Genomic DNA, 21,364 nt, shown 5'->3' with positions numbered 1-21,364 from the left:
CCTCAGGTGCTGAACCTCCAGGTGGGCAAATCACCCAGCAATGTGTCTGTTCTGGGCCTCTCCTCCTCCTCCTCCTCCAACTCACCAGCAGCCAAGTGCTTCAAACTGATGAATTCAGGAGGGTGGCACAGTGGTTAGCACTGCCACCTCACAATGCCCAGGACCCGGGTTCGATTCTAGCCTTGGGTGACTCTGTGCAGCATTTTATCTTCGCAGCCACCTCAAAACTGGAAAATCCCAAGGTCAACGCACGCGAGGTCAACGGACCTTTGCATGGTTGACCCCCCCCCCCCCCCCTGCTTCTGCTGCAATTCCCATGATGGGTGGGACTGGAAAACTTCCCCTTCTGTGTGGAGTCCACACGTTCTCCCTGTTTCTGTGTGGGTTTCCTCCAGGTGCTCTGCTTTCCCCCCCACAATCTAAAGATGTGTAGATTACTTGAATTGGCCATGCTATATTATTCTTTAGAGTCCCAAGATTTATAGGTTAGGTGGATTGGCCATGGTAAATGTGTAGGGTTATGGGAATAGTGCAGGTGAGAAGACTTGGGTACGATGCTCTTTCAGAGAATCAGTGCAGACTCAGTGGGCCAAATGGCCTCAATCTGCACAATGGGGATTCTCTGATATGTTCTGGTTGGGGGTTTGGGGAATGGATGAAGGTGGTGAAGGAGGAGGATTCTCAAACAGCACATGCACACAGGCCATGATTATCCAAAAAGTCTCAGGGATTAGGAAATTTTATGGCCTCAGCAAGGTTATGACGGTTGAGGAAATTGCAAGAGGGTTTGCCAAATAATTCAGCTTTCCTTGGCTAGTTAAAGAAGAGGCTGGCCGTTGGAGCCAAGAGAGCAAAGCCCCCATTCTACAACTCGAGCCAGTTGTTGCAGCAATTTGAATCATCATCCTAAATTATTTTCCGCACCAGAACAAGGACATGTGGTTCACAATTAATGAAGTTCAGATGGACCCAGAAAACAAACTCCTGCATCATCATCGACTGATTTTTAGCCCAGAAAATGCTTTGCCCATTTCACCAATTATTTACAGGTAATTTATTTATTTAATGCATTTTACAGGACATAGATGTCACTAGTTATACCAGCATTTATTGCCTACCCCTAGTTGCCCTTGACAAGGTGGTGGTAAGCTGCCTTCTTGAACTGCTGCAGCCTACAATGCTGTTAGGTAGGATACTTCAGGATTTTTACACAATGCCGGTAAAGGAACGATGATATATTTCCAAGTTGGGATGGTGAGTGATTTGGAGGGATGCGTCCAGGTGGTGGTGTTCTCAGATATCTGCTGCCCTTGTTCTGGATTGTAGTGGTCATGGATTTGGAAGGTGTTGCACATGGAACCTTGCTGAATTCCTGTAGTTCATCTTGTGTGCATCCTGTGGATGATACACATGGCTGCCACTATTCATTGGTGGTGAAGGAATTGAATGTTCGTGGAAGGAGTAGTAGCAATCAAGCGGGCTGCTTGGTCCTGGATGGTGTCGAGCTTCTTCATTGTTTTTGGAGCCGACTCATCCACACAAGTGAAGGATATTCCATTACACTCCTGACTTGTAGATGATTGGCAGGGTGTGGAGTTGGGAAGTGAATTATTTGTCGCAGGATTCCTAGCTCTGGTCGATGGTAACCCCAGGATGCTGATAATGGGGGATTCAGCAATGGTATTACATATTATGATATGGCAGGTGGTAATTGCTGGTTGACCAAATCCCAAAGAGAAATTTGGCCCATCTATCACAAAGATTTGGAATTTGTATTTTTATTACAAGAAGGTATGTATAATGAGTTCAGGAGTGAAGATTCCAATACCATTTTTGAAGAATTTAAATATTAAGTTGAACATTTTATTTAAAAAGAAGCCTTAGACGCAGGATTCCACAGGACTGACGAAGGATCATCTGACATTCTGCACAGGTGCTGTCAGACCTGCTGCGATTTTCCAGCATTTTCTGTTCTTAAACCACAGGAAATCTTGCTCCATCTCACTGGACAATGGAAATCCAAGGTTTGCCACAAAACCTTGCTTTCTGTAACAAACACTTCTCTGAGGTGGCTGGAGATTCTTACATCACACATCTGTCCCAGCACACACTTTAGAATATCATGTGGCTTCATCTCATTCAGCTTTCAACTTTTCCTTAAATGTGTTGTTTTCTCTCTTTCATCTAGTGTTATTAACTTCTATTGGAAGTTATTTCTGTGGCTGGAGCAGATTCGATGGGCTGATTTTACCCAAAAAATTTGAAGTGCAGAACAAGCATGAAAACTGGAGAGTTCCATTTTTGGGCAAGTTTGAAAATGCAATCTTACACCTCTGTTTAAAAATGAGACACAATCTGTCTCCTACCAGTAGGGGGAGGGTGCTAAGGAGGCCTACGCTCATCAGAAAGCCGGCTGCTCATACCAGAGGGTGCATTAGTGCATGTGCAGATCTCTGCGACAGAATGGAGAGAGATATATAAGGCAATCCCCCCTCTCCTCCCTGAATATTGCATACCTATGCCAATCACTGGCCTCCACAGCTAATTGATCACCCCCTCCCCTTGGGCCTGATTGATCGCTGCCTGAAACCCCCCCCCACCCTGGACTGCAGCCCACTGTATTGTGAGGGAAAGATGACCAGGAATTTTACGCAATGTTGATGAACGATCGCTGTAATCATGTATTTATACCATTTTATTGGTTACTCAGAAATGGGCATGAATCATAAGGTACGTCATTTCAGAAATTTGTTTTAGTCAAGACCAAAATCTCCAAGGTATTTTGTGAAATAAGCCTAGATCGTAAGTATTGCATTTTGAATTTTGGCGTGGGTAAGCATAGCACAGCAGGTGGGATGTCACCAGCGGAGGCTGTTTAGCGGGTTTCCCGCTGGGCGCCATGACCTCCACGCGTCTCTGTGGGGGGTGGGGTGGTGTGGTGGGGTCGGGTGGGGGGTGGTGTGGGAGGGTGGTGGGTGGTTGGGGGGGGGGAGGGGGTGGTTGGGGGGGAGGGGAGGGGGTGGTTGGGGGGGAGGGGAGGGGGTGGTTGGGGGGGAGGGGAGGGGGTGGTTGGGGGGGAGGGGAGGGGGTGGTTGGGGGGGAGGGGGGGGTTGGGGGGGGGGAGGGGAGGGGGTGGTGGGAGGGGAGAGTGAGAGTTTTGCACAAGTTTCACGCTACACCATTGACCGTTGACTGATTCACCTGCCCTGGCATCTCTTGAGCTAAATAAGTGCCTCTCTAGCGCTTGTTTCAACTCCAGTTGGGGAAGTGGCAGCCAAGGAGACAGTCCCAAGGTTTTTGAAGGGAACCCTTAGAAAAATATTGGATGGATTGGAGCAGAGGCAGGACATCCTATACCCTGATATGGCCTGAAGACTTGCTAGCAAGGTCACCAGCTCCGCATGGGAGGTGGTAGCAGCGCTAATGAGGCCCAGCTCATGGCAAAGGTGGACATGAATACAGTGCAGGAAGAAGATGAATGATCTCCTTCATGCAGGATAACCAGGATAAGTGACCCTCTTCATTTGTTATCACGCATCCACTCACACACCCATCGCACTTTTACTGGGGGCTCATTTTCTGCCACTTCATTGTGTCTCGCTGCTGACCTTCCACGTCCCTATCCCTTCTGCATTCCTCCCCTCATCACACCCCAGCTGGCACTCACCGACCCAACATATCAGGCATCATTGCCACTTTACCCAGCATGCATCTTGTTCACACAGTTCCCATCTGTCTCATTCCAGGACGAGGAGCGAGTACAGCCAAGCAAAGTAATGTCTGAACTAGAAATCCTCATTCTCTTCAAGGAGGGCACTCTGGAACTAGTCATAGAGGTTTACAGCATGGAAACAGGCCCTTCGGCCCAACTTGTCCATGCCATCCTTTTTAATACTCCATGTCCCTCTATACCCATCATACCCATGTAACTATCTAAATGCTTTTTAAAAGATAAAATTGTACCCGCCTCTACTACTACCTCTGGCAGCTTGTTCCAGACACTCATCACCCTCTGTGTGAAAAAAATATCACTCTGTATCTCTCCCCTCTCATCTTAAACCTATGCCGTCTAGTTTTAGACTCCCCTACCTTTGGGGAAAGATACTGATTATCTACCTTGACTATGCCCCTCATTATTTTACAGACCTCTATCAGGTCACTCCTCAACCTCCTAAGCTCCAGAGAAAAAAGTGCCAGTCTATTCAGCCTCTCCTTATAACTCAATCCATCAAGTCCCAGTAGCATCCTAGGAAATCGTTTCTGCACTCTTTTTAGTTTAATAATATCCTTTCTGTAATAGGGTGATCAGAATTGCTTACAATATTCCAAGTGTGGTCTTACCTATGTCTTGTAAACTTCTACAAGATGTCCCAACTCCTGAATTCAGTGTTCTGACCGATGAAACCAAGTATGCCAACTGCCTTCTTCACCACTCTGTCCACCTGTGACTCCACTTTCAAGAAGCTATGAACATGTAGCCCTAGATCTCTTTATTCTGTAACTTTCCCCAGTGCCCGACCATTAACTAAGTCCTGCCCTGGTTCAATCTACCAAAATGCATCACCCTGTGTTTGTCTAAATCAACCTCTATCTGCCATTCATCAGCCTACTGACCCAATTGATCAAGATCCCATTGCAATTGGAGATAACCTTCCTTACTGTCCACCATGCTACCAATCTTGGTGTCATCTGTAAATTTACTAATTATGCCCCCTGTATCCTCATCTAAATCATTAATATAAATGACAAATAACAGTGGACACAGCACTAATCCCTGAGGCATACCGCTGGTCACAGGCCTCCAGTTTGAAAAACAACTCTCAACCACCGACAGAAGCCAATTTTGTACCCATTTAGATACCTCACCCTGGATCCCATGAGATTTAACTTTATGCAACAACCTACCATGTGGTATCTTGTCAAAGGCCTTGCTAAAGTCCATGTAGACAACATCAACTGCACTGTCCTCATCTACCTTCTTGGTTACCCCTTCAAAAACTCAATTAAATTTGTGAGTCATGATTTTCCACTGATAAAGCCGTGCTGGCTGACTCTAATCAGTCCTTGCATCTCTAAATGCCTGTAAATTCTGTCTCTCAAAATACCTTCCAACAATTTACCCATCACAGATGTGAGGCTAACTGGCCTGTAGTTCCCAGGCTTTTCCCTGCAGCCATTTTTAAACAAAGGCAGAACATTTGCCACTCTCCAATCTTCAGGCCCCCCACCCATGACTATCAGTGATTCAAATATCTCGGCTGGGGGATCTGCAATTTCCTCTCCAGCCTGCCACAATGTTCTGGGATACACTTCATCAGGTCCTGAAGATTTATCTACCTTGATGCGCTTTAAGACTTCCAGCACCACCTTCTCTGTAATATGTTCACTCCTCAAGACATCAATATTTAATTCCCCAAGTTCCCTAACATTCATGCCTTTCTCAACAGTAAATACTGATGAGAAATATTCATTTAAGAGCTCACCCATCTCTTGTGGATCCGCACATGTTGATCCTGAACTGTCTGGAGAAGAGCAGGACTGCAACTGTGCTGGGGGCAACAGGCAAAAGTAAGAACCCTCAATGCATGTAGCCATTGCACCAGCCACGTGGGAATTAATCACGTAAATAAGTGTATATGGGTATGATGTAATCAGGACTCCGGAGACATAGCTACCAGTTGACCCGGACGGGAAATGAACATCCAGGGGTATTCAGTATTTGGGAAGGACAGACAAAAAGGAAAAGGTGGTGGAGTTGACTTGTTGGTTAAAACAGAAATTAACTCAATGGTGAGGAAAAGTATTAGCTGCAATGATATGGAATCTGTATGGGTCGAGCTGAGAAACACTAAGAAGCAAAAAATCAATCGTGAGAGTTGTACACAGGAAAAGGCTGTAAACACTTCTTTAGTGAGTGATGCCCAAATTACTAAGAATGATTTTTTTTTAAATCACCCAAAAGTCATTCTTTCTACATGGCAAGACAAACTTCCAGCTTATTAAAGTTTATTTATTAGTCTCAAGTGAGGCTTACGTTAACACTACAATGAAGTTACTGTGAAATCCCTCATGTGAAGTCCTCTCAATGGTCCATCATCTTAAGCATATATATGGTATGTGTCTTAATATCTGCACAGCAGATTAATTCTTTTGAAGTCTCTTGGGATCTGATTGTCTAGGCACCTCAGTCAAGGACATGTATGACTCCTCTTTCCATTCGAATAGCATCTTCCACACCTTCAGGACATCCCAAAGTACCTCAATCAATTAATTAACTTTTAATAGGTAACTACTGTTGTTACCTAGGCAAATCTGGTAGGAATTTTGTACCCACCAAGGTCCTTCAAACAATCCTTAGTTCATTAAGGATACATGTTGTCAGGGCTCTGAAAGATATTTACTGCTTTCTTTCAAGTGTGGAATGTTTTGCATTCAACAGGTGAATATGACTTTTATTTTAGACCACATCCAAAAGCGAAAAATAGAAGAATATCATTTAGGGGATTTTATTACACTTTCAAATCACTTTTGGCTAATTGCAGTGTGCTTTTCTGATGGCAGCATAACGATAAAATGTAAGAAAACTCTAATGCTGTCTGTGGCAGATTGGACAATTAAGAAGGTTATTTATGTTTCACTGAATAAGCTAAATGATTCCTATCTGGAACCTGATATCAAGGCTACCTCACAGGCAGGTCAATGAACAATTTATTTTTGACAGACTGAAGAAAGCAACAATGAAATGTGCGATGCATGGGCTAATGATTACCAGGAAAGAGTTGCAAGGACAGTTACTCAACTGATAGATGAGAGGACTGAAAATGAACCTCATATGATCCTTATTGTCTTTGGGGAGTTGGTTAGCTCAGTTGACTGGATGACCTGTTTGTGATACAGAGTGATGCCAACGATGTGGGTTCAATTTCTGCATCTGCTGAGGTTATTCATGAAGGCCCTGCCTGAGGTGTGGTGATCACTTTGAGGGGCAGAGCAGACCATGATCATCTGTGACTATGGAGACTTTACCTTTATTGATTTCAGGTCCCACACCTCTCCCCTGATTTGTGGTGAATACAGGTTTATTTTTATTTTTCTGTATTACTAATGTTCCATAACTGACTGGACTGCCTCAGATGCCAATGCTGCAAAATATTAGGGTCAGTTTTCAATTTCTAGACTTGCAGTTGCTTCCCATCCATTCCAGGGGGCAGGATCTTTCAGTCCCACAGGTTCTTCGGTGGCGGACGATGCGAATGATGGGAAAAGATCCCACTGCTGGACAAACACAGGCCACCTCTACCACTGCAAAAACACTACTGAGGGATGGTGGTGGATAATTTCTCCCAGTTTTGTTCTTATTATTTCATGAGATATAGATGTCACTGGTTATTCAGGTGTTTTTATTGCATGGGTAAGGCCATCCAGAAAAAAACACCTGGATTAGGTATGGGCCTTGAAATCACAATTTGTCCAGGAGCCAACTATACACAGTGGGTCAAGAATCCTCCTGGACTGCCTCCCCCGGCTCTGCATCACTCATAGTTAAGACTTCAGACTCCGAAATGAACACTGGGGCTGAAGCCACAGCTACTTCTTTGCAAGAGATGAATGCTGGTTTGTTAAACATTGCCCACATCAGACTTGGAGTTGGAGGAACTGGACCCAGCACTAAAACATCTCAGGAGACCCATGAAGCACACCAACAGCCGAGGTTCCTCAGTTCCTCAGACTTGGGGGGAAGGGGGAGTGTCATGACCTCGACAAGGCCATTGAGGTTGGCATGTTGGAGTATGAGCTCTCTGATTGAGGAGATGATTGCCTGTCCAATCAGTCTGACCTGTGTGTGTGTGTCTGTGTGTGTCAGGGCTGCTGACACTCTGGATTCTGACTTTCTACCTGAAGCACCCTTTGGAGTGGAATTGCGTCTGTAAGTAAACAGAATCTGGTGAAGGGACACCAGCCTCTGAGGAGTTATTTCAGAACTATAATAATGACTTGGATACAAAAATGGAGAGTAATGTATCAAAGGTTTGTTAGTTAAAGTAAAAAGTTTTATAACGTATCATTAGGGCACAAGACCAGACCCCAGCAATTTGCTGTGACGATAAGGTGTTTCACTCCAGGTGGAATTCCAGTGACGCACCAGGAAACTTGTATCAAAAAACTTTAATTAACAATATCATTTAACTATAACAAATGAATTAGCTTAGCTATCGCTTCTCACCTTTTGGCTAAGATCAAGTGTAATATCGACATGCTGTGCTTGGTTGATGTCAGTAGGTTACATTTTAGCTTCATTTGAAGCAATTTTTAAAAGTGGGATCTCAGCCTTTTGGCTAAGATGCAAATGAGATCAAGCCTTGGAGGAGAAGCTATGCCTACTCCAATCAGCTTGGATCATGTAGATCAAGCCCAAGACAGGAGGTGAGAACCCCATCTTGTCAGCTGGGATCAGGAATGTCTCAGCTTGTTGAGACTCTGAATTGGACTTGATTGTATTGAATTGGAATAAAAACAAAAACAAAGAACTAGCTTAGCACTTAACAATTGAACAGTACTTAAAAATGACAAGCTATAGTTCATAATTACTAACCTATTCCTGTGAGTTCCAATTCAAGCAATATTCCTCTTACAGAATTTGCTTTTTTGATTTGATTTATTATTGTCACATGTATTAGTATACAGTGAAAACTCTTGGTTTGCTTTGGCTGCATAGCATGCAAGAAACATTCATAGAGAAGGAAAGAGTGTGGAAGATAGTTTTACACTCATAGCTAGGGTGTAGAGAAAGGTCAACTTAATGCGAGGTAGGTCCATTCAAAAGTCTGACAGCAGTAGGGAAGAAGCTGTTCTTGAGTCAGTTGATATGTGATCTCAGACTTAAGCAAATAACAGACAGTTAGCAAACCCGAGGCTGACAAGCTTGTACTTGTTAACAGTCCTAGCGACTTTGAGCACAGCTGGAGAGATCGAGAAACATCTGTCCTCTGACAGCTCCAAACTGCAGCTTCCAGAGAGAGAGAGAATGGAAAAACTGTTCAAGGCAGAAGCTGGCTGTTCATATAAAAGAGAAATTGTTTATTTTCTCTGCAAGCTTAGCCCCTCCTATTTGCACATGGCTCTGTTTCTTGTCAATCAACCTCGGGCTCGAAACATCAGCTCTTTTCATTCCTTACAGATGCTACCAGACCTGCTGAGATTTTCCAGCGTTTGGCTTCAGATTCCAGAGACTGCAGTAATTTTTTAACCTAATCCAAACCCTACTCTGAAACCCCAAGGGAAATCTAAGTAATGCATCTAACAAGTGCATTAACCCTGTTCAAGCAAACACACCATTAGCTAAACTCAGCCATTATCCTGCATTATCAATATTTGAGCTTCCTGCTTTCCCAGACAAATCAGCAACATGTAAAACAGAGCTGAATTTTAAATATATCCTTACAAGAAACATGATAAAAATACATTTCTTAAAGGTACAGTATCATTAAGATTTGCTGATGATACCAAGTTGGGTGAGAAGGCAAGTTGTGGGAAGAACACAGAGCCCTATTTTACCATTTTGATTCAGAGTGCTGGGTGGACTTGAAACTGGGAGTGTTTCAGATCCGGCTTTTAGGCCCGTTCTCAGGCGCCTCCTCACACATGCTGCCTGCAAAAATATCAGCGCTGCACATGTTTGTGGGTGGGATTTCACATGCCCGAAACCCTGCAGCTCTGATCGGAGCCTACAACTGCGCATGCGCAAAAAAAAGATAAAATGCTGCTCTCCTGACATGTTCCTTCCAGACCGAAATGCCTCCCCTGGCCCCCACAGACATTCCTCCACCCCCAGAAAATTACTGACCACTTTGCCCCTCCCCCTTCCCCCCACTGATCTCAGGCAGAGTGACAGCAGACCTCCCCATCCCTCCACTGATCTCAGGCAGAGTAAACCCCTCACCCCAGACCCTCCTGCATAAGGGTCCTGACTCCGATTGCTGTATGACACCTCCCTTCTGGCAAACCGCCTGAGCTGATCTACCGTAATGAGGGGCAGCCCCATGAAAAACCCAAGGATGGACCGGCAGGCACTGCAGGAAAAAATGACTCCATGTGCAGCCTCCCGATTTACTGAGAGCAACCTGGGGAAGCTGCTGGATGCAGCAGAGGTGGAACAATCTCTTCCCCCAAGAAGGACACTGACCCTGTTGGGGGCTGATGGCAATGCGGCCTGGGAGACCATTGCGGCCTCAGTCAGTACCATGGCATTGATCCCAGAACAGGGAAGAATTGCCACAAGAAGGTCAATGACCTCATCCAAGCAGCAAGGGTGAGTGCTTAACCCCATCTAGTATCTTTCCCCAGATCTCACCCAGATCCTCCTATCCCCAGCACCCTGTGTGCTTCCGGCCCCTGCCCCTCAAGCACCTCCTCCTAACTCCCTCCCAACCCCCAATATAAGTAGCACTGCACCCTGGGTGAATGCCAGCCATCTCTTGCCTCTGGTGGTCATCTCCCACTACTACTGCAAGTGATAAGGCCTGGGGCTTCTGTGCCCACAATTCTTCCTCCTGCTCGTTCACTTCAACTCCAACAGCAACCAAAAGAACAGTAAGGTCAATTGGTTGCATTACAAAAGTCACCTCATACCTCTGAAGAGAGGGTGGGGAGCATGGTTGGAGATGAAGAGGAACACATGTAGAGGGTGCCCCTAGCACAGCAACAGTGCTGTTCATACTGCCCCTTCCCCACTCACATGCTCCCCAGAATTACGGACCTGCCATTGCCCCCCCCAACAAGCTCTCCAGAATTACAGACCCCCCCCCCATTCCCCACCTACATGCTCCCCAAAAGCACAGCTCCTTGAAAATTGCACTGCTGCAGCCTCTGAAATTAGCAAGGGCTTTGTGCACGTCGTTCAGCTGGCAGAATAATGAGTGCACTAGGACAGGGCAGCATCCACAAGACCCAAGGTCTGTGCTGAGACCAGGGTCCATGCTGCAAATTGGAATCGGTCACCCTACTGAGTAACAGCCCTGCTCCCCCCTCCATATACTCGCAGAGATCTAACCAACCCGAGAAACAAAATGGCCATCACAAAAGGACTCCCCCTAGCAGCAGAGAGCTGTTGGACGCTAGGCACCTACCTTCTCATAACCCTCACTGATGGAGCGTCCAAATTGGAATTTTATGGAGCGTGTCTCTTCCACGCCGATCCCAGATTGGCAAACGTGGTGCTAAAGGGGAAAGTGCTGGTCAAGTTGAACGCGCAGCCCATTAAGTCAATTGAAATGCATGCAAATACATTTAAATGGCTGACATGACCATTTCGGGTGCAGTCCCAATCACATCCATTTTCAGGCCTTGGTAAAGAGAGAACTGGCACTGTAACAGCCATGGATCACGCTACTCACCTCATGCCCGATTTTACCAAGTGTCCGCGCCGGAAAACACTCGCAACTTGATGATGAAATCGGGCCCAGAGAGTCTGCAAGCAATTACAGACAAGCTATGTGAGTGGACAACAAGGTGGCAAGTGGAGTATAATGTAGGGGTGTGTGAAATTATTCGCTTTTGTCATTAGAAAGTAAACTATTATTTAAAAGAAGCAAAACTTGTAAGTGTTGTCCAAAGAGACCTGGGTGTGCTTATATAAGGAATGCAGAAAGTTAGGATGCAATTTAGAAGGCTAATGGCATGTTGGCTTTTATTGAAAGTGGATTGGAGCACAACAATAAATTAGTCTTGGTACAGGGTATATTTTGAGACCTCTTCTGGAATAGAGTGTGCAACAGCCTGGGGGTTATCACTGACCAGGTCAGAGGCTTGGAATCCTGCGGCAAGTAACTCACCTCCTGATTCCCCAAAGCCTGTCCACCTTCTCCAAGGCACAAGGCAGGAGTGTGATGAAATACTCTCTCCACTTGCCTGGCAGTTTCAACAACACTCAGGAAACTCAACATCATTCAGGACAAAGCATCCCGCTTGCTTACTAGACCTTCCACAAACATTCAATCTCTCCACCACTGGAGAACAGTGCCAGCAGCATATATACTATCTACAAGATGCATTGCAGGAACTCACCAAGGCTCCTTGGTGGCATCTCCCAAACCCACGACCACTACCATCTAGAAAGACATGGGCAGCAGATAGCTGGGAACATCACCATGTGGAGGTTTCCATCGAAGTCACTCACCATATTACAGGCTCTTCACCTGTTGCTGGGTCAAAGCCCTGTAAGTCTCTCCCTTGCAGCACTGTGAGTGTACCTGCAGCTCACCATCACTTTCTCAAGGACAATTAAGAATGGACAATAAATGTTGACGTAGCCAGTAGCCAGTAAAAAGAGTTGTGTTCATCGTATTTAAGAAAGGATATATTGGCAGTGGTTCAACAGCGGTTCACTGGATTGGTCCCTGGGATGAGTTGGGTTGTCTTATGATGAAAGGCATAGTAAATTAGGATAGTATTCTCATGTGATTTCATTGCAACCTACAAAAGTTTGAGGAGATTTGATTAAGTAGTGCTGAGAGTCATATTCTGCCATCTGGGCAATGTAAAACACGAGGACACTATCTCAGGATAAAGCGCAGATCAATGACTGAAATGAGATATCATTTCAAGGAAAGATTGTGAATCTTGGGAATTCTCTACCCCAGAGGTTTGTGGAGGCTCTATACTTTTAAGACTGGGGTAACAGATGTTTGGTCTCTCAGAGAATTGAGGAATAAAGGGAGCAGGGTGTAAAGTGGCGATAAAGCCCAAAATCAGTCATGATCACATTTGAACAGTGGCGGAACAAGCTTGATGAACAATATGTTCCATTTCTTTTGACACACTTGGCCCTACAGCCATGATCTTATTGAATGGCGGGGCAGGCTCGAAGGGCTAGATGGCCTACTCCTGCTCCTATTTCTTATGTTCTTATGTTCTCAACTCTGGAAGACCTTGCTAACTAAGATCCTTATATTAGACTCCTGTTTATTGACTACAGTTCAGCCTTCAACACCACTATTCTTTCAAAACCCATCTCCAAACTCCGTGGCCTGGGGTTCGGCTCCTCCCTCTGCAACTGGATCCTAGACTTCTTAATCCACAGGCTACAATCAGTAAAGATAGTCAACCTCCATGATTATCCTTAACACCTGCAAGGCTGAGTCCTCAGCCCTTTACTATAATCCTTATGACTTAACACTTAGAAATTCTCCAACTCCATCTTCAAGTTTTCTGATGACATCACCGTAGCAGATCAGATCTCAAACAATGATGAGACAGAGTACAAAAAAGAGACAGCAATCTGATGAAATGGTGCAACACAGTAATCTCTCTCTTAATGTCATTAAAAGGAAGGAGATAGTCATTGATTACAGAAAGCGTAGTTGAGGACGAGCCCTGTCTAGATCAAGAGGAATGCCTGTCTTGGTTCCCCCCACGCCAATGGTATAGTTAAGAAAGCCCATGCAAACGCCTCTATTTTTTCAAGAGGCTGAGGAAATTTGGCATGTTCACTGGGACTTTCACCAATTTTTACAGATGCACCATAGAAAGCTTCTCTGGATGGATTACAACTTGTTGTGGCTCCTGCTCTGACTCAGACTGCAATAAATTACGAAGGGTTGTGAACGTAGCCCAATCCATCATGCAAATCAGCCTCCCATCAGGTGACTCCATCCACCCTTCCCACTGCCTTGGAAAAGCAGCCAGCATAATCAAGGACCCCACGCACCCGGGACATACTCTCTTCCACTTTGTTCAGTCGGGTAAAAGATACAAAAGTCTGAGGTCACGTACTAACCGACTCTAGAACAACTTCCTTGCTACTGTCAGACTTTTGAATTGGTCTACAATATTAAGTTATCTTTCTCTACACCCTATCTGTGACTGCAACACTTGTACTCTGTGGCCTCTCCTTTCCTTCTCTCCTATGTACTCTATGAATGCTATGTTTTGTCTGTATAACACGCAAGAAACAATACGTTTGACTGTGTATCAATACATGAGGCAATAATAAATCAAATCAAATTAAAAAGTCAGGAGATGAACTCCCAGCCTCTGACCTACTCTTATAGCCACAATATTTAGTTCAGTTTCTGATCAATAAAAGTTGACAGAATATTTGCATTGAGGATTCAGCAATGGTAACAGCATTGAATGTCAAGGGGAGATGGTTAGAATCTCTCTGTTTGATTTGATTTGATTTATTATTGTCACATGTATTATTTTACAGTGAAATATATTGTTTCTTGCGTGCCATGCAGACAAAGCATACCATTCACAGAGAAGGAAACAAGAGACTACAGAATGTAGTGTTGCAGTCATAACTTGGGTACAGAGAAAAATCAACTTAATACAGGGTAGGTCCACTCAAAAGCCTGATGGCAGCAGGGAAGAAGCTGTTCTTGAGTCGGTTGGTACATGACCTCAGACTTTTATATCTTTTTACCGACGGAAGAAGGTGGATTTGAGAATGTCCAGGGTGGATGGAGTCCATGATTACACTGGCTGCTTGGCCGAGGCAGCGGGAAGTGTAGTCAAAGAACAAAAACAGCCCGGGAAACAGGCCCTTTGGCCCAACGAGCCCACGCTGCCATTTTAATATTACCAGTCCCCCCCTCCACCCATGACCCCTATCTATTGTTTTTATGGCAATCTACGTTGAGGGAAACTAATTTAGGGACAATTTATTACTTCCAATCAGCCTAATAGCACATCGTTGGGGTGTGGGAGGAAACCGGAGCATCCGGAGAAAACCCACGCAAGCACGGGGAGAATGCGCAAACTCCCACAGACACTGGCCCAAATCCATGTGTCTGCACAGCAAACAGTGATAGTCACTGAGCTGTCGTGTTGCCCAGCATCTGGTCCAGTTTAAGCACACACTAACGACATGAAGCACTAGGCCAATCTCGAACATTCAAGAGCAGCCCCAAGTACGACCCATCGCGTGTATGCCCCTCGTTGGACAACAAGGCGGACCGACTTAAAACCTGTGAATTAAAAGAGAAAAAACATTATTATCATCCCCATATCCTTTTCCATTACCAGGGTCGTCCCACTGTTTATGAACTTTATTTAAAACAATCTCCTATATCCTCCCATCTCCAACCCACTCATGTGCCTGTCTAAGTTACTCTTTAACAAATCTAGCGTGCCTGCCTCCACCACCTTACTTGGCAGAGCATTCCATACCCCCACTACCCTCTGTGTGAAAAACCTCCCTCTAATATCTGTGTTATACCTCTCCCCCCTCACCTTAAGCTCGTGGTCCCTCGTACTGTGTGTCTCTAACATAGGAAATAGCTTACCTCTGTTTACTCTATCTATACCCTTCGTAATCTTATATACTTATATTAGATCCCTCCTCAGTCGCCGTCTTTCAAGGGAAAACAGCCCCAATTTGCTCAATCTTTCCTCATAACCCAGTCCTTCCATACCAGGCAACATCCTGGTAAACCTCCTCTGCACTCTCTCCAGAGTCTCCACGTCCTTCCGGCAGTAAGGCAACCAGAACTGGACGCAGTACTCCAAATGCAGCCTAACCAACGTTCTATAAAACTGCAACATTAGACTCCAGCTCTTATATTCTATACCCCTTCCTATAAAGGCTAACATACCATACGCTTTCTTCACAACCTTCTCCACTTGTACTGCCACCTTCAAAGACTTGTGCACTTGCACCCCCAGGTCTCGCTGCATTTCTATACTCCTTATGGGCTTTCCCTTTATCATATAACTCCCCCCTACATTATTCCGGCCAAAATGCATCGCCTCACATTTATCCGGATTAAACTCCATTTGCCATATATCTGCCCAATATACCAGCCTATCTATATCCCGTTGTATTGCCAGACACTGCTCCTCACTGCCCGCCAAACCAGCCATCTTGGTGTCATCAGCAAATTTGCTGATCACACCATTTACTCCCTCTTCCAAGTCATTTATATACACTACAAAGAGAAGACGTCCCAGTACTGAACCCTGCGGCACACCACTAGTGACAGACCTCCAGCTAGAAAAGGACCCCTCCACTACTACTCTCTGTCTCCTCTTAGCAAGCCAGTTCTCCACCCATCTAGATGCCTGGCCTTGTATCCCACGAGCCTTAATCTTTTCTACCAACCTACCATGAGGGACTTTGTCAAACGCCTTACTAAAATCCATATAGACGACATCAACAGCTCGTCCTTCGTCGACTGTTTTTGTCACCTCCTCAAAAAATTCTACCAGATTCGTAAGGCAAGACTTCCCCTTTACAAAGCCATGCTGCGTATCCTTAATCAGATCGCAACGCTCTAAGTGCTTGTACATCCTATCCCTAAGAATCATCTCCATCAACTTGCCTACCACTTAAGTCAAACTCACCGGCCTATAGTTACCCGGGTTATCCCTCCTACCCTTTTTAAACAATGGTACCACGTTCGCTATCCTCCAGTCCTCTAGGACCTCACCTGTGTCCAAAGAAGAGACAAAGATTTGCGTCAGAGGCCCAGCAATTTCATCTCTCGCCCCCATAAGCAGCCTAGGATAAATGCCATCAGGCCCCGGAGATTTAACGGTTTTAATGCCACCTAAAAGCCCTAACACTTCTTCCCTCGTAATCGATAGTTCCTTCAATTGGTCTACAGCTCCCTCGATGACCGTACCAGACATCAAGCCCCTCTCCTTCGTGAATACCGACGCAAAGTATTCATTCAGGATCTCCCCCATTCCCTCAGACTCCAAGCACAATTCCCCTCATCTGTCCCTGAGGGGACCGATTTTTCCCCTAGCCACCCTTTTGCTCCTAACATAGGAGTAAAACGCCTTTGGATTTTCCTTACTCCTACCTGCCAAAGCCATTTCATGCCCCCTTTTTGCCCTCCTAACTCCCCTTTTGAGATCCCTCCTACTCTCTCTCTACTTCTCCAACGCGCTCTCCGTTCCCAGTTGCTTAGACCTGACATACGCCTCTCGTTTCTTCCTGACCAGGTCCTCTATATCTCTAGTAATCCACGGCTCTCTAATCCTACCTTTCCCTTCCTTCCTCTTAACCGGCACATGCCTTTCCTGCACCCATTGCAGTTTTCCCTTGAAAGACTCCCACATGCCTAACGTGGACTTACCCTCCAACAGCCTATCCCTGTCTGTATCCCTAAGCTCCTGCCTAATCTGCCTGTATCTAGCCCTGCCCCAATTTAGCACCCTCCCCTTAGGACAGCGCTCATCTTTTTCCATTCATATCCTAAAGTAGACAGAGTTGTGGTCACAATTAGCCACATGTTCACCTACTGCAACCTTAACCACCTGACCCGGCTTATTGCCCAGAATTAAATCCCGTATAGCCCCCTCTCTAGTCAGGCTACCTACATACTGCTTCAAGGACCCTTCCAATACACATCTTACGAATTCCTCCCTGTCCAATCCCCCAGCTCTAGGCACCTTCCAATCCACCCTGGGAGATTAAAATCTCCCACTACAACAACCCTGTTCTTCCTATACTTATCCAAAATGTCTCTACATATACCCTCTTCCACTGCCTGCGGGCTGTCAGGTGGCCTGTCGTACACCCCTAGCATAGTAATGGCTCCCTTCCTATTCCTCAACTCCACCCACAGAGACTCAATTTCCAACCCCTCTATGTTATCCTCCCTCTGCGCTGCTGTGATGTGCTCCCTAACTAAGTGCGCCACTCCCCCTCCTCTTTTCGACCCTCCCCTGTCACGCCTAAAACACTTATACCCAGGAATATTTAGCTGCCAGTCCTGCCCTTCCTTTAACCACGTCTCTGTCACTGCCACCACATCTAAATTCCTCACGAACATCAAAGTCTTTAGTTCATTTGTCTTACCCGTCACACTCCTCGCATTAAAACAGATGCACTGAAGACCCTCAGGCCCACTCGGGTCCTCCTTCTCCTGGGGGATTTTCCTCTCATCTAGACTTACCCTGTCACCCAACTCACTCCCACTCCCAGTGCCCACTGAGCTATCTGCCTCCTCCCCACCCACCCCCCCCCCCCCCCCCATATTAGTTTAAACCCTGCCGAAACACTCCAGCTAACCTCCCTGCTAAAATATGTGTTCCCTTCCCGTTTAAATGTTCCCCATCCCACTTGTACAAGTGCCCTTCCCTTACAAAGACTTCCCAATGGTCTACAAAACTAAAACCCTTTGTCTTGCACCAATCCCTCAGCCACGCATTCAGCTGTAGGATCTCGTTATTTTTATCCCTGCTATTACTGGGCACTGGCAGCAGCCCAGAGAACGCCACCCTGGAGGCCCTGCACTTCAGCCTGGCCCCAACTCCCTGAACTGCCTACGTATATCCCCCCTACTCTTCCTTCCTACGTCCTCTCCTACGTGTATAATTACATCAGCCTGGGTCCCGTGGCCCTTCAAGAGTCCCTCTACCCTCTCTGACACATCCTGTACCCCTGCTCCAGGGAGGCAGACTACCATCCTGGAGTCCCGCTTTTGCCCACAGAACCGCCTATCAATCCCTTTAACCCTCCCATCCCCCACCACTATCTCACATCCAGCCCCCTTCCTTCTGTCTGAGGCATTCTGGCCTTCCTCTCTTGCCCTTTCCACCCCAGTTGTCACCTTACCCCTGATATCTTGGGAGACTACCTCTGGGGTAGCCTTTGGACCCTTACTCCTCTTCTTCTTCCCCTTCCTAACTGTAACCCACCCATTCCCCCCCCCCCCCCCCCCCCCAGGCTCTGGGATCTCCTCGTAACTGTGGTTCCTATTATCGCCTCATTCTCCCTGACTAAAAATAAATCCTCCAGCCTCAGCTCCAGTTGCCTAACCCGAGCCCTCAAACGCTGCAACTCCAGACATTTGGTGCAGATGTGGACTTTTTGGAGATGCTGTGTCTCCAGGAACTCCCACATATTGCACCCAACGCAGCTGATGCATCTCCCCAGGGTCCCTGCCATTTAATTGACCAACCTTAGAATTATGGACACAGAAGGAAAAATTAGACCAGTAACTCACCTTGCCTAAGCCTGCTCTCGCCTAAGCCCTGTGAGCCAAAGCCCTTGCAGCACTCACTCTGCACCCCCTCACTCCGCTGCCCGCTCCCGAAGCTGCCCGCTGTCTACCGCTGCCTTTTTGTACTCCCGTGCTCCCTTCCCGACTGGCCCCGCGCCTAGGTCCCGCTACGGAAAGCGCAAACAAACAAAAACCCTGCGAACCGGCACTACAGTAAAGAATTAAAGGCAATCGCAATTTCAAGTCTCACCAGCCACCAGTACACTGCTCCAGTACACAGAGTCAATGGATGAGAGGCTGGTTTGCATGATGGATTGGGCTCCATTCACAATCTTTCGTAGTTTCTTGCAGTCTTGGACAAAGTAGGAGCCGTACCAAGCTGTGATGCAACCAGAAAGAATGCTTTCTATGGTACATCTGTAGAAGTTGTTAGAGATGGTCATTGCCAGGCACTTCTGTGGCCTAACTGTTACTTGGCATTGACTGCCCCAAGCCTGAATTCTGCCCTAGGTCTTGCGTGCAGTATATGTTGCCATAGTTCCCAAAATGAATGTAATATGCCACCACTGCATACATTGTTTCCACTTCCACTGTTACCCCTTTCAATTTGATCCTTAACTGAGAATCTTTGGCTAACACACAATATTTGAGCCTCTTACATGAATATAGAAACTGTAATTAAATATAAGTCTATTGCATTTTATTTATTGTGCATTAACCTCTTTATAGGCAGAATATCTGTGAAATGAAAGCAAAACAAGCAACTAGAATTCAGTAGTCAACATATTTTGACTTTATTTATGGTTTCATATAAATTACATTATTGTTTATTGAACAGACTGTACAAAACCAGCATGTATTACACACAGACCTGAGCCTTTTACATGTAGCTTTAAGACTTCTTCCAATGATTCATTTCTCATTCAAATTCTTAGGAATGTACTAAAACAAGACAACACATAACTTAACACATGTCTTACAATAAGCTGGCACATAATTTAACAGTAACATATTTTTGCACCCATTAAATATTATCTTAAGGCTACATTAATTAATAGGAGATTGTTGCTCCTAAATCAGTTAAAATACCAGGCCTGTTGTTTATCAAATATCCTCTGCTGAGGACACACTGGATGGAAAGGAAGTTATCTATGTTTTATTAATGTTGCGTCAAGGAACAATGTGTTGGTTCCAAAGCTGAAACTGTGCAGTCAGTGGTTTCAGTGTTGCACATTCCACATTGACAGCTTATTGCTACAGGGTAAGTAAAGTAAGGGTTAACATTGGCAGGACAGTTTGGAATGCTTATTGTTTCATAGGTTATTTCCCTGTAGCTGCAAATATCTTGATAAATGGAAGCCATAGAGTGCTTGCAGACTGGATCCTAAAACATGAAATTTGAAAAAAAAGTTAAAGAAAAATGGCATAATTCTGAGTTCAGCAGCACAGCAGGAAACAGGTATTAAAACACTTGCTCTTTCATTGTGTTATTCAATTATAATTAATTACATTATCCATATCAACAGCATATATAGTCAATGACAACGTATTATTCAGTACATGTTACAGTCATCCCAAAAAGCACATGCAGTTTTCCTGTTATGTTCCTGCTTGAAGTCCAAAATTATTAGAAATGTTTAAGTAATAGTGGAACATGTTTGGGTCATAAAGTAGGCCTGCAGCATTCTTAAATAGAAAAGAGATGTATATATTTTTGTAAGTTAATACATTAAATCTGCCATTTATTTATTTTTAAATGGGACACACTTGCTGTGTTTTTAAGGATTTTTGTGTTTGTCTTTCAGAATTCTAGCATTTGCACTTCTTACAGAAAGTTTAAATGTTTGTTCTAACATTTGTGACATAAATTTCAACCACTTCTCTCATATCATAGAACAGTGCATGTCAAACACACATATCTGGTGATTACTCATCAACAATTATGAGGTTTCTCACCTTGGTGAAGCAGTACCCAGCACACCAAGTTACATTGATCATGCCACAGTACCCGCACTCTTCTTTTTCCACCGCGATTGTGACATTAGTCAGCTGGCATCTGTTCAGCGACTGGACAGGCATCCAGCACAGTAAAAAGAACAATATATGGATTGGAGAGATCTTTGACACCATAATTTGGAACATGAGGCGAATCTGCAAATGTAAGTAAATGATCATGGTCCAATTAATGCATATAATAAAAGATATGCATTTCTATTAGCCTCCTTTACGTTTGACCTCAACATTTTCTGGTCAAATATAGCACAAAGCTTCCTTTCGTGATCTGATTAAAAATAAATATTAAAGAGAGGCTAGCATATTAAACCTTCACAATTCCCATGACTTGCAGAAATCTAAGACCTGTTTAGTCAGCGGGATATGCATGAAATGTAATCAACGTTATACTGCGATGT

General features: G+C 45.1%; 1 protein-coding gene across 1 annotated transcript; it reads right to left on the bottom strand.

Annotated features, from left to right (window-relative positions):
• Positions 1-2: 2 nt before the first annotated feature.
• LOC145343657 (follitropin subunit beta-like) lies at positions 3-21,128 on the bottom strand. Its single transcript, XM_080189825.1, has 5 exons — positions 20,910-21,128; positions 20,117-20,337; positions 18,306-18,393; positions 11,394-11,467; positions 3-105 (listed from the first exon to the last, which is right to left on the bottom strand). The coding sequence occupies exons 1-5, from the start codon at positions 21,126-21,128 to the stop codon at positions 3-5; spliced, it is 705 nt and encodes a 234-aa protein (XP_080045951.1).
• Positions 21,129-21,364: the final 236 nt, after the last annotated feature.

The sequence above is a fragment of the Carcharhinus amblyrhynchos genome, chromosome 6 (assembly GCF_965287045.1).
Source record: "Carcharhinus amblyrhynchos chromosome 6, sCarAmb.v2.hapA, whole genome shotgun sequence".
NCBI classification, from domain to species: domain Eukaryota; kingdom Metazoa; phylum Chordata; class Chondrichthyes; order Carcharhiniformes; family Carcharhinidae; genus Carcharhinus; species Carcharhinus amblyrhynchos.
This window is presented reverse-complemented; position numbering and strand designations above follow the sequence as displayed.